This window comes from Ictalurus furcatus, chromosome 10 (genome assembly GCF_023375685.1).
Source record: "Ictalurus furcatus strain D&B chromosome 10, Billie_1.0, whole genome shotgun sequence".
In the NCBI taxonomy this organism is placed as follows: Eukaryota; Metazoa; Chordata; class Actinopteri; order Siluriformes; family Ictaluridae; genus Ictalurus; species Ictalurus furcatus.
The window spans coordinates 17346008-17357745 of NC_071264.1; the positions used below are offsets into that span (position 1 = coordinate 17346008).

The 11738-nt window shown below is 36.8% G+C and overlaps 1 protein-coding gene and 1 long non-coding RNA gene across 3 annotated transcripts in view; one reads left to right on the plus strand and one right to left on the minus strand.

Moving 5' to 3' along the window:
• LOC128614229 (uncharacterized) overlaps positions 1-1630 on the plus strand; it is a 3955-nt gene extending 2325 nt beyond the window's left edge. The window contains exons 2-3 of the long non-coding RNA XR_008387019.1: positions 1-35; positions 1494-1630. The exon at positions 1-35 is cut by the window's left edge and continues 1243 nt beyond it. This is a non-coding gene — a long non-coding RNA (uncharacterized LOC128614229). The remainder of the gene's footprint in view (positions 36-1493) is intronic.
• Positions 748-9044, minus strand: hsh2d (hematopoietic SH2 domain containing). 2 transcript variants are annotated; one of them, XM_053635596.1, is made up of 6 exons: positions 8023-9044; positions 6255-6398; positions 4219-4308; positions 3934-4099; positions 2971-3129; positions 748-1897 (listed from the first exon to the last, which is right to left on the minus strand). In XM_053635596.1, exons 2-6 carry the CDS (start codon positions 6374-6376, stop codon positions 1487-1489), a joined length of 948 nt encoding a protein of 315 aa, XP_053491571.1. In that variant the 5' UTR covers positions 6377-6398; positions 8023-9044; the 3' UTR covers positions 748-1486. The 2 variants fall into 2 exon arrangements, with proteins under 2 accessions (XP_053491571.1, XP_053491570.1); XM_053635595.1 differs by having other exon boundaries at positions 8007-9044.
• Positions 9045-11738: the final 2694 nt, after the last annotated feature.

Here is an 11738-nt window from a genome sequence, read left to right on the forward strand (position 1 = left end):
GTGCTGGATAGACCACATGCTGGAGAAACTCCCAGGTAGGAAGACACTGCTTAGTGTAATTAACATCAAACACAAAAAAGCCTTGAAACAAACATCAACAGCCTCCAGCAAAGAGTCTGGCACATTGCTGTCTCATTCCCATGGCACAAAATGTGCAGGAATGTTTGACTGGTCTCTGCATTTTGCAAATATTCCACCATGTTGGTCCCCACCTGTTAATTACACCAGTGGTTTTCAAAGTGGGGGCCTCCACAATTTGGTGTGAAAAATAAATAAATATATGATTTTCTCTTTCTCACTCTCAGACAACCACACACACACACAAACAATCAATTCCTAATGTAATGTAATGTAAAGATGTAAGATGTAATTATAATAAAAAAGGGGGATATATTCAGAAGTCTGTATTTTTAATGTGTTTTAAAGATATCTTGCAAAAGGGGGGCCTCGGTCAAATGTTAATGCCATTTGGTGGGCCTTGCCCTGGAAAAGTTTGGGAACCCCTGAATTACACAACACTTACTTAAAAACTGACATTTACAACCTTACAACCCATTTGACCCAGCATGAGCAACCCAACAACGTGTTTACAGAAACAACCCGGTACTTTTTTGAGTGTACTACTAGTACTACTACTACTACTACTACTACTAGTAGTAGTAGTAGTACTACTAGTACACTCAAAAAAGTATTTATTATTATTACTACTACTACTACTACTACTACTACTACTACTACTACTAGTAGTAGTAGTAGTAGTAGTAGTAATAATAATAATAATAATAAGCATAATTATTTACATGTTGCCTTTGTCAGATTAAAAATAGGAAATACAGCACACCTCAAACTGTTTTATTCCTCTTGTACCATTGCAATTTTCAGACCATTAAAGTTTGACACTTCATGATTTTTAACTATTTATAGTTACAAATGTTGTGGAAAGTCTGTGAAACAAGATAGTTCCTGTTATCACTTATGTTATATAAACATAAACAGTTGTTCCTTCACTTTAAGACAAAAAATGCAGCTTGATATGTTACTCAGAAACCAGAAAGTCTTCGGTCATGAAGATTTTCACATATCTGAAAACGTACTGTTACAAAGTGCTGATACTGGAGACTGTTAAAAAAATATATATAGAAAACATATTTAGAATCCTTTTACTGTAGATTCCATGGAGCGTCCACTATACAATCATCCTGAGTAAGTTGATACTATAGAAACAATATATATTAGAAAAAGCGCATTAATATAGGCCTGTAATTTGCAGCTGTTAGCAGAGGTGCTGTTATAGAAAATCAATCATTGCCTTCTGACCAATCAGAATTGAACATTCAACAACTGTGTATATGAATATTATTCCAGATGTATACATCATTCCAGGAGTGCGGCAAAACAATAAAATATAATACATTCTAAATAAATGGCTGTGGTGAAAACCTATTAGTGTTGTTAAACGTTTTAATTTGTTCTTTTGGATTATGTTTCAATAGCCAGGAGCAAACGGAGGTGGATTTAGGTATTCCAATGGGATTGTACCAGAAACACCATGCACCTCTTGGTGGTCCCTGTTTGCATCTATCTGCAATGCTGCAGGTTCAGTTGTGACTTCAGATTCATTGATTTCCATGTACGTGTGCTCCTCTGAATGGTTCTTCTTCTTCTTGAAGATCTTCTTGTACTGATTTATGTTTATGCGGGTGAACTTCAACTCTGCCAGACTCTTTTGCGGTACTTTGTCTTTAGATGTTCTCTGGTTGGAGGCTGTTGGTAAACCTGTAGTTTGCTCTCCTCCAGTGGTGGTTTTAGCATGTGCAGAGCACCATTTGGTGGTAATCTCTGGTAGAGTGAGGATGAATTTTGGTCTGGACTGTGGTGCAGGGTTTAGAGGAGATCCCTGAAATACACAAACAAGACTGTGAGATCACGTAATATACCTAGAGTACCATGGAAGATAGTGTAAAAATGTCAAATATATTAAATGAAATCTTATATTAACAACACAGCAACAAAAAGAAAGAAATCTGAGTGATCTGAGAAATATACTTGTGGGTGTGGTCTAATATTCTAATAAACACAATTGATTTACATCTCCCTGCACAAGACTCCCAGCCTGCTACATCGCTCAACAGAACTACATGTCCCACATGAACAATCTATAGACTTTTCCAATTCAACAAATTTTAAAACAGGGGCAAAATTATCACTGTGATTGATTATGTTAATGCTTAACTAAGATTAGCCACCAGGGGACCCCATAAGAATGCAGGATTTGACAACAACAAATATATTTGTTATCTGTAAAGAAAAAGAGGAAACCTCTTTGGGCCTCTTTCCTACCACTGGTAGGAAATTAACACTAATTAGTTTTTGACAGTTATTCTGCTTTTTCTTGTTCTTCAGTTCTAAAAGTTAATGAGTACCAGCCAGTTTCTAGAGACTAATGAACATTAGGTTACTAGTCGGTGTGGGTGGGGCCAAGTAAAATGTCACCCAGAAACAGTTTAGAAGTCAGATGCACAAAACTATGTGCTAGTATTACTGTGGCTCTCCTAAGACATTGCATGAGCAGCAGCTTAAAAAGATGCACCAGCTGTTTTTATTTGAAAGCATAGTTCACATTAACCTCGTAGACTGGTGAGACCTAATTAGTGAGTGAAATGGCTATATTTGGAGAAAATTGACTGAAAATCAAAATAACAAACAATGATACCATTCGTTACATATAGGTTGTGCAGAACAGTTAGCTGTACTAGTCAGTTTGCTCTTCCCTACATAAATGTACCCTATTTAGAAAAGGCCACAAGACAGCTACAGGTAATCTTGTACTAGTATCATGATAATATCACAATCCATAACAAAGTGCGATAATGTAATATGAAATCTGGAACAATCTACCTGGCTGTAGCTATCTGTACCCACATTACAATCATTTGCCATTAGACTGCCAAGCATGTGTTAATCACTTACCACACTGTCCAAGCTGAGAGATCTAAGCTCATGCTCTAGGCTGGGATAGAGCCTCGGAGGGCTTACTGAAGTGTCTGATGAGATGCTCAGGTTCTGGTTTGGAATTGGGGGACGTGCTGGCAGGGCAGGAGGCATGTCTTCTGAGATATTTTTTCCAACCTGCATGGACATGTTTGAAGAGGCGATGATTTTAATCAGTGCACAAGTTTATTTACAATATGGCTGCACAGATTCAGAATTCGGCAAGAGTAGTTCAGCAATGGTAACTGAATGGATTGAGCATCACTGTAACTACAAAGTCTGAAGTAGGTGTGCCCTCTGTAGCTGTTAGCCTAATAAAGCAAGCATGGCCTCTAAGCCTGTCAGTTCCAGTAAAAGAGGTGTGGCCTCTCTGTCTGTCAGTCCCAGTAAAGAGGTGTGGCCTCTCTGTCTGTCAGTCCCAGTAAAAGAAATGTGGCCTCTCTGCCTGTCAACATCAATGAAGGAGGCATGGCCTTTATATCTGTCAGTTCCACTAAAGAATGCATGGCCTATCTGCCTGTCAACCTCAGTGAAGGAGGCACGGCCCCTCTGCCAGTCGGTCTCACTGAAGGAGGTGTGGCCTCTGTGCCGGTCAGTCTCACTGAAATAGATGTGGCCTCTGGACATTTCCGTCCACATTGTGAACTATGACCTTCATACTGTTTCTCTTGGAATAGCTGTAAAAACTGAAATTAAATGTATATCATTTGAGGCATTCTGAAAAGAAGAATTACTACTGAATTTTTAATATGACTCAGCTTTCATTTTACCAAATTAAAAATTGCTTTGTGTTAATTTGTAATTTTTAACTTTCTGTGTTTTGATTTCATTCTTCTGTTTCTGCAAGTCTGCAATGCTGCAAATGACCTCTTGGGATTTTAATAAATTAAATAAAAATAGTTTTGCTTGTTATTAATAATATGGAGTGAAATAGGATCTGACCTGATCGCAGGTTACAGTGAGCAGCTCATTGTAGGGACGAATTGGAGTTTTGCAGTGGAAGTCTACCAGATCATAGAGAGAGCAATGCCGCACATTCTCACCTACAATCTCACACTGGTTTCCTGGAAGAATGTCGATCATAAAGTGTCTGCAGAGATCCTCAGCTCTAAACATGAAAACAAAAAGATCCGTATTAGGCATGTGGTTAAAGGTTGCTTCATTTAATAGAGGCCATGATTGTAATAAAAGTAATTGACTCACTGGCTCATAAAGTAAGTGACTCACCTGTAGGACAGGGTGTATCCTATTCTGCTCTCACTGACACGAATCAGGAAGTAGCCTGGAGGTTTGGTCATTAGCATCTCCTCAGTCTGCCTGTGAAACATGACGCAGCTGATTTGCATTTAAATATTAAAAAGTTCTAAATATAGAGCTTGTGATGTTTTACTCTGGATCTTCTTAAATAATAAGTTTGGTCAAAAATAAAATGTACATAATGTTCACTTTTTGCCTAAATATCATCATCAGCCAAGACATGTCATGTTTCTGAAGTTTGCTTCTTTTGTTTGGTGATGATTTACACAGTAGTTGACAATCAAGTACTCATTGTGTAACTGAATTGACTACTCATTCTGCATCAGATTGGCAAATTTATTTTCTTTAGCCTGACTCAAAATTTAAATGCACACCTTTGAGTTATTTTCCATTACAATGTGAATCAGTGGCAAGACTATATTAGACATTGAATTGCGTAATATGATAAATTCATTGGGACATTGTATGGAGCTCAGCTCATTCATTGGGACTTGTATGGAGAATGCTCCACATAAACAGATTAAACAACTTGCGTAATTGTGGATATGGCAAGGTTTACTGTAAAGAGATTGATAACTTTTATGGAAGGAGTCTCCAGTGTCAGGGCTCTGTAACAGTCAGAGATAAAACTGTAGGTTTATGTTTACCAACACGCGAAAGTCTTCAGGGCAGAGATGTTTACACTTTGTAGTTTCTCTGTAACATGAAGAACTGCATTTTTGTCTTAGTAACATTAAAATTCAGGAAAGGTGAGGGAATATATTCTGTTTACATATTGGTATTGTTGTTATATATTGTTATAACGTAAGTGAGAAAAGGAACTAAGTTGTTTCCTGGATGTTCCACAACATAAAATTTACTAATTCAGTTTTCAGATCCAGTCAAATTCAGTTTGCAAAATCACATCCGATAAAATTCCAGTTAAACATCCGGGCTACCCAGGGATAGGCAAAAAATTCTGAAGTTAACTTAGTTAAGATTGGTTGAAGTTAAGATTGGTCAAATCTGAGCACTGGAATAAGCAACCTCAATCCTTTTTTATATATCTGAAAACTGACTGAATCTGAATTTATAAATGTTGAAAACCTATTTGAATACAGTTGCTTGATTTTTTTTAAATGTGTATCTCTGAACAGCAAATTAAAATTACACATACAATTCAAAACAAGCAAATACAGATGTGTTGTTTTAAAATTAATATATTTTAATGAGACGATTTTAATGATGATTTTAAATTCATTGCTTTTAACAGTCAGATATTTATATCTCTTCTCTGAGTTCAGAGAGGCTCAAGAGTTCCTTGAGCCTTAAATAAGACATAATATTTTTTAGGCAGTGATTAACTGGAGCCATGGTTCTCAAACTGGGGTCTTGGGGTCCATGAAATATAACCAGAGGGTCCATGATTTTCTAATTATATTAACAACCTACTTTTATCAAATTAACAACAAATAAGGTCAAATAGATTAGAATGACAATTTAATAAAAATGAGGTTCTACAAGTTGAAAATTCAGAGATAAAATTCTCTGGCTCCAATATAAAGCCAAAATATTATTTAACACATAATTAATGTGTCAAATTTTTTGAAAATGGGTTTGTTTGCAGAAAAAAAACTGTATTGATGGGGTTTGTGTTTTGTTTTTCTTCAGTTTAAATGGTCTCTGATTACACTGAGCTACAGCATTTAATCGGGACGCAAACTTTTGAGCTTGCTAATAGTGATTACTGCTGTAATTGTTAATAGAAATAGGAAAGCAACATTAATTGAATGAGGTTTTTTATACATACACAGAAAAAACTCTTGAAATAAAATGTACCCTACGGCATATAAGGAAAAGAATATGAATGATATTGAAAACTGTGCTAATGTTTGTACTGTATGCTTATCATAGCATTTCACTACTTCTCATTCAGTTTAATCTGAGACCCTGTTTATGTAAATGCACATGGTGTACCTGTGATCTGTATCAGTGTGAATAACAGTAGCAGTGTTTCTGAGCCTTACTTCCTGGATATGGTGCCATGAAACCATTTCGGGGTGACACCATCCTTCACAATGTGGTTCTTCTGGTACTCAGTGAACCAGGAGGTTAGGTGGACTGTGTTGGGTGTTACTGCTTCAGCCATGACTCCGCTTAATGCCTGTGCCCTAATTAAAAATAAAACAACAACAAGGTAATGCATAATCATGTGTATATATAATGTGTCATGTGTCTCTGGTTTCAGGTTGTGTTCACCTCAATGTCACCTGGATTTAAGTTGCATAGAGAAAACAAATACAGATAATCATGAATAGAGTGAAGTGAAGATAATAGTGCAGTGACATGACGTGTGTATGAATACAAAGGGGAAAGAAAGAAAGAAAGAAAGAAAGAAAGAAAGATGTCAAACAGGTTTTCTTAGTTCATTTGAATACATTTTGAATATGTAAGTCAAACTAAGATACTTAAATAATTCTGTTATGAATAGCATAATGAATACAGTTACAGTGTAAAAAACTATAGTTTTCCCTTCTCAAAAGACTAGTGAGTCGAGGTAAATGACTTTGTAGAGTATTTGCTTTAATCTCTGAAGTTACACCCGAACTTAAACACATAATATAGTTTCTTGCTTCAAAGCAAACAAGCAAATTTACTGTATTAAACATGAACTACTTGTAAATGCATAAAAGAAAGAAATCTTCTATATGGTATAATTGTGAAAAATACTATTGTGTAGATAATTACACAGAACCTACACAGAAATGGTTTAGATTATGATTAATCTTCAGCTCATTCCAACTACTGAACTATTTTTATCTAAAGGAAGGAAACAAGCAAAACACATGAAGAAGCAAAACAACTTTGATGGGCCTGCCTCCCCCACCAACAAGTCTAGTCCTTATTTTTACTAATTTGTATCCCTTAATATAAACTTCAAACAGGAAGGAAGCTATTGAAGGAAAATGATTTCACTATTGCAATATTTGACCTCGACCCTGTTTAGATCAAAATCCTACGAACATTCAACCACGAGTTCCAAAACATAACGCAAAATCCAAAACAGGAAAAAATAACTGTATAGAAACGCATTTGATTCTCAAAAATCTAAACCAAACAGCAGGAGACGTGGAAAAACGTTTTTGGATGGATAAAAGTTCACCTTTATGTATATAACATTCAGAAATGCATTCTCTGTGTTACTCCTGATATCTTTCTTTTTCCACTATTATAGACTTTATAGACTATTTGCTGAATGAATTCAATGATGTCACTCCTAATGGTATTTAAGTTCATAATCAGCAGTGTTGCCGCAGAAAGAATGCGATTTCATGTTATATACTTTATTAGTCAGACTCGATTTGATTCGATCGCTCCTCAGAAAACAGATTTGAAAAACATGTGTAACTGTTGATATGGTGAATTTTTCTGTCAGAAGATGGAATGCGGTGTTGTGTTAGGAAAGCAATCAACTTTGGAGAGGTACAGTAACAGTAACTCTTGTTTTCCTGGCAGTTAGTACTGATCTCACCCGGCAGTTAGTACTGATCTCACCTGGCAGTTAGTACTGATCTCACCTGCCAGTTACTGTAGTACTGATCTCACCTGGCATTTTTAAGCACTTGCTCACAATTCAGCTTTCTTCCAGCAATCGTTTGATTCATTACTGTACTCCATACAACATGTTCATATGATATTAATAGGGTAAGATTTTCATTCCTCCATTATAATTCAGTGCGTGTCCAAGAAGACGTTAAGAACAAGTCGAGAGCGCTTACCTGCTTTTAAACACACCTGTTCGAGTGCTTGAGCTTCTCACACCGACATCACACACGACACTTCATAGATTACTTCATCGCATCCCGGATCTACAGCTTAGGAAGTTCGTTAGTTACCGTCAACACTTAGAAGCGCGAGAGAGTACGCGGGATTCGTTCGTCTTCTGCGTCCTCGCGCGCAGTTTCCGGAAACAGGACAGCGCGAGGATTAACGAGATTCGCGGTTCGCTTTACAGTAGGGTATATACTGTACACCTAATAACTGTCCGGAAGTGTTTCTCTCGCACACCCACGCATGCACGCTGTTGAATTCTCTATTCTGATTGGTCAGAAGATTCATTCTGATTCATTTACTAAACCATCAACTCTGATAACCGTGCAGCTGCAAACACAAGTTTATATTAATTATGTAATTATATTTATATTAATGCACTCAACCGAATACTAGTAACAGCTCGTTCACAGGGACTTGAACAGATGAACAAATTATTTAACAAATAAAAACGTACAGCCTAATCGCGACGTTTTCTGTAAGGAGACGTTTATTTAACATTTATGGTCAAACACACTGCAATACTATAATAGACAGGCTACAAATATTTAACTAATGTGTAATCATTTGTATAGCCTATGGCACAGAGTTGCTTGGTCAAAAGATGTTGATTAATTTTCTAGCTCTGATAGTAGTTCCTGCTGTACAGTAACTCAAATCACAGGTCTATATTAACGTACTTGTTCTAATACTTTTAATCTGTCTATTGTAATAGCTCATTTGCAGGGACTTGTATGGCGGATAATCTACATAACATACGTTCCATTTCATAGGGAATTTAGCATTGCGTGAGCTTCAGGCTGTGGGAAGCGCCCAGTAACTGGGTGGGTATGTGAAGTTTGTGTATCATCATGCCTATTTATAGGCCTGCCGTGATCAGGTGACGTGGCATGATATAAAAGCGATACAAAATCAGTGCCTTTTCAACTTTGAAAAATTAAAATCTAATATAAGTTTAATAATTTTTACATTTTTTTTTTTAAGTATCCATGAAATGAAGACAGCTTAAAATGACAAGATTTTTTTTTGTATTGTGCCTAGTATTGTGCCATCTCAGGCTGTGTCAATTTTTTTTTTATTTTATGACTATTTATCTACCTCATGCTTTGATATTTTTGTCATCCCTGTTACAGACACAAGCCTTAGTATATACTATAGTTTAAATTAGAACTAACCTATGTAATAGTTTTCACATATATGAGCAGTACTTTAGTCCCTCTTTTCACTGGGATTGTTTCAAATTTTGGACCCCCCCCCCCCCCCCCCCCCATCTTATATTTGTCATTCAGATGACCAAGAACATCCTAATTTTGGAGGGTGATCACATGTCAATTAAGAAAAATAAAAAGAAGCTATTAAAAGAAGGCCTTTGTCCAAAATACAGTATACAATGGCAAAACCTGGAAGGCCATTTCAAATATCATTTTTACATTTTTATGAAATTAATGACAGCAACAGGATTGACATCATAGTAACAGGACTGACCAGAGTAACAGGGATGACAGGACACACATTCTTCGGCATACACTGCACATATTTGTTTACATAATATTGTAAAGTTTTACCTTCTTAAATTGCATTATATTGTTTTGCACTTGCTTGGCATAGTTATTATATTAGATATTAGTAGATATTAGTGAAGCACATTACATTTCTAAGAGATCTAATGTTTTAAGGGTATTGTAATTAGACCCATGAATCCATCTGTTTGTCTGTGTGAGTATGTCCCCTCACAAAACTTAAAATATACTGATCTGGTTCAATTATTATGCAAGGAAGATGATTAGATCTTGGTCTTCCTATGATCATCTGAAAACAGACCAAGATCTTGATGCTAAAATTTGGGTTCACGTTCTTGTGAAATTGCAAGATTGGGGCAAGGGTCTGCTGTCACCTTACTGCTCTTGTTTGTAACTGCCCTTACATAAATGCATTATTGACAATGAGTTATGGAAAAAATTTGTTTTATTGAGACTGATCATCTTGTCCTGGTCATTAACAAGTTAAAAACAAATGGCAGCATTAAAACCAAACAACAGCCAGCACATAAAAGGAGCCAACATTTCACCAAATAAGTAAAGTAAAAAAAAACTCACAAAACTTACAATGTAACCATTTCAAAACTTACAATATAATCATTATATTTTGTAGTATTAAAACAAACTGAGAATAGTCATTCAAAACAGACTGAGAACAGCCACACAAATGAAAGTGAAAAACCAATGAAGGAGGTAAGAAATTTCAGCAAAGGCTATTTCGTTCAACAGTGAAATCATCAGAAATCAGAGACTTGTTTTATTGAGTAAGATCCAACCATATGTGTCTCTGGATCTCCATATGGCAGGCAGTGGGGCAGGGATGAAACACACTACATCATCATAAAGGTACCAGAGTACATCATCCTGATTAAGCCAAAAGAATCTCTTTAGACCTGCGCTATGCATGCATTTCACCTGGGCGTAGGAGTCATTGCCATCACAATCCTTGGATGAAGTCCATCATCATATCTAACCACACACCACTTTCCAATGACCTCTGAACTGGTCCAGTCAACTGCACTGTGCTGGATTGGAGTTTGGTCACACAGAAAACTAACAAACTGGGAGCCTGGGCATTGACATTCAAGCCTCTTCATAGCTACAGACATGCAACTGACATCACAGCAGATCAGGCTCTTGTCAGTGTCACAACCTGATGTAGGTGCATTGTTGAGGGAACTGGTTGGATGTTCTGAGGCATGGCATGCATTGCCTTCTTTATATCTTCCTTCTCCACAAAAAAACAGCTTGATGGAGGTTTGTGCTCTGGACAGTGCTGAAAACGGAGACCTTGCATCTGGTATGTAATGGTCTTTGCTGACAAGGTGATCTGCTTGTCTCTTCAGTGTACCTCCTTCTCCATCAGGAGCCCCCTTGCCATGAATGGCTTGAAAGAAATTCCACATGCCTGGTGTGAAGCCTCTATTGTCCAGTTCAGCACAGGCCTGAGATGTTCCCAAATGCTCATATGCTACCCACACTAAATGATATAGGCATTAGCTCAATAATACACCTAGGATGACCTTTAAAAATGTTTGCATTTTACACAGATAAATGTTAAAAACAGTGTGGCTAAGGTGACACCTAATCTTTGCCATCCCTGTTACAGTGTGTTACAGTATGTCAAAACCTGTTACTCTAGAAAAGTAACAGGGCTGACAGTAACAGGTTTGACTAGCTAATTTGCTAATTGCTAGCTAATAGGTCAAGGCCCCAAAATACATGTTGTACAATTTGAAAGGATATTACTTGTAGATATTGATTATATTAGGTTAAATAAATAATTGTTTCAATTTATACTTTAAAAATAATAACAGTTTTGACATCGCCCTCAGTCAAACCTCATAAATAATCAAACATAGAACATTATAGAAGAGAGAGAGAAACTTACATGTGTTTTAACTGGTGGAGTCCTGGTTGAGAGATGATGTATCTTCCTGGAAGTGATGTCACTGGAATGTCCCGTGTTCAGTCTTCTATGGTCAGAGAGCTCTCACAAAGCAACGAAAATCTGATGCGTTCCCTCCAACAGAATGTGGAAGAGTGAACGTTATTAAAAGTCCATCTGGCAGTGTGGAAACTACTGAATGTGTCTCCATGGGTTCTGAATGTGTCTCCATGGGTTCTGTCTACCGTAGAAAA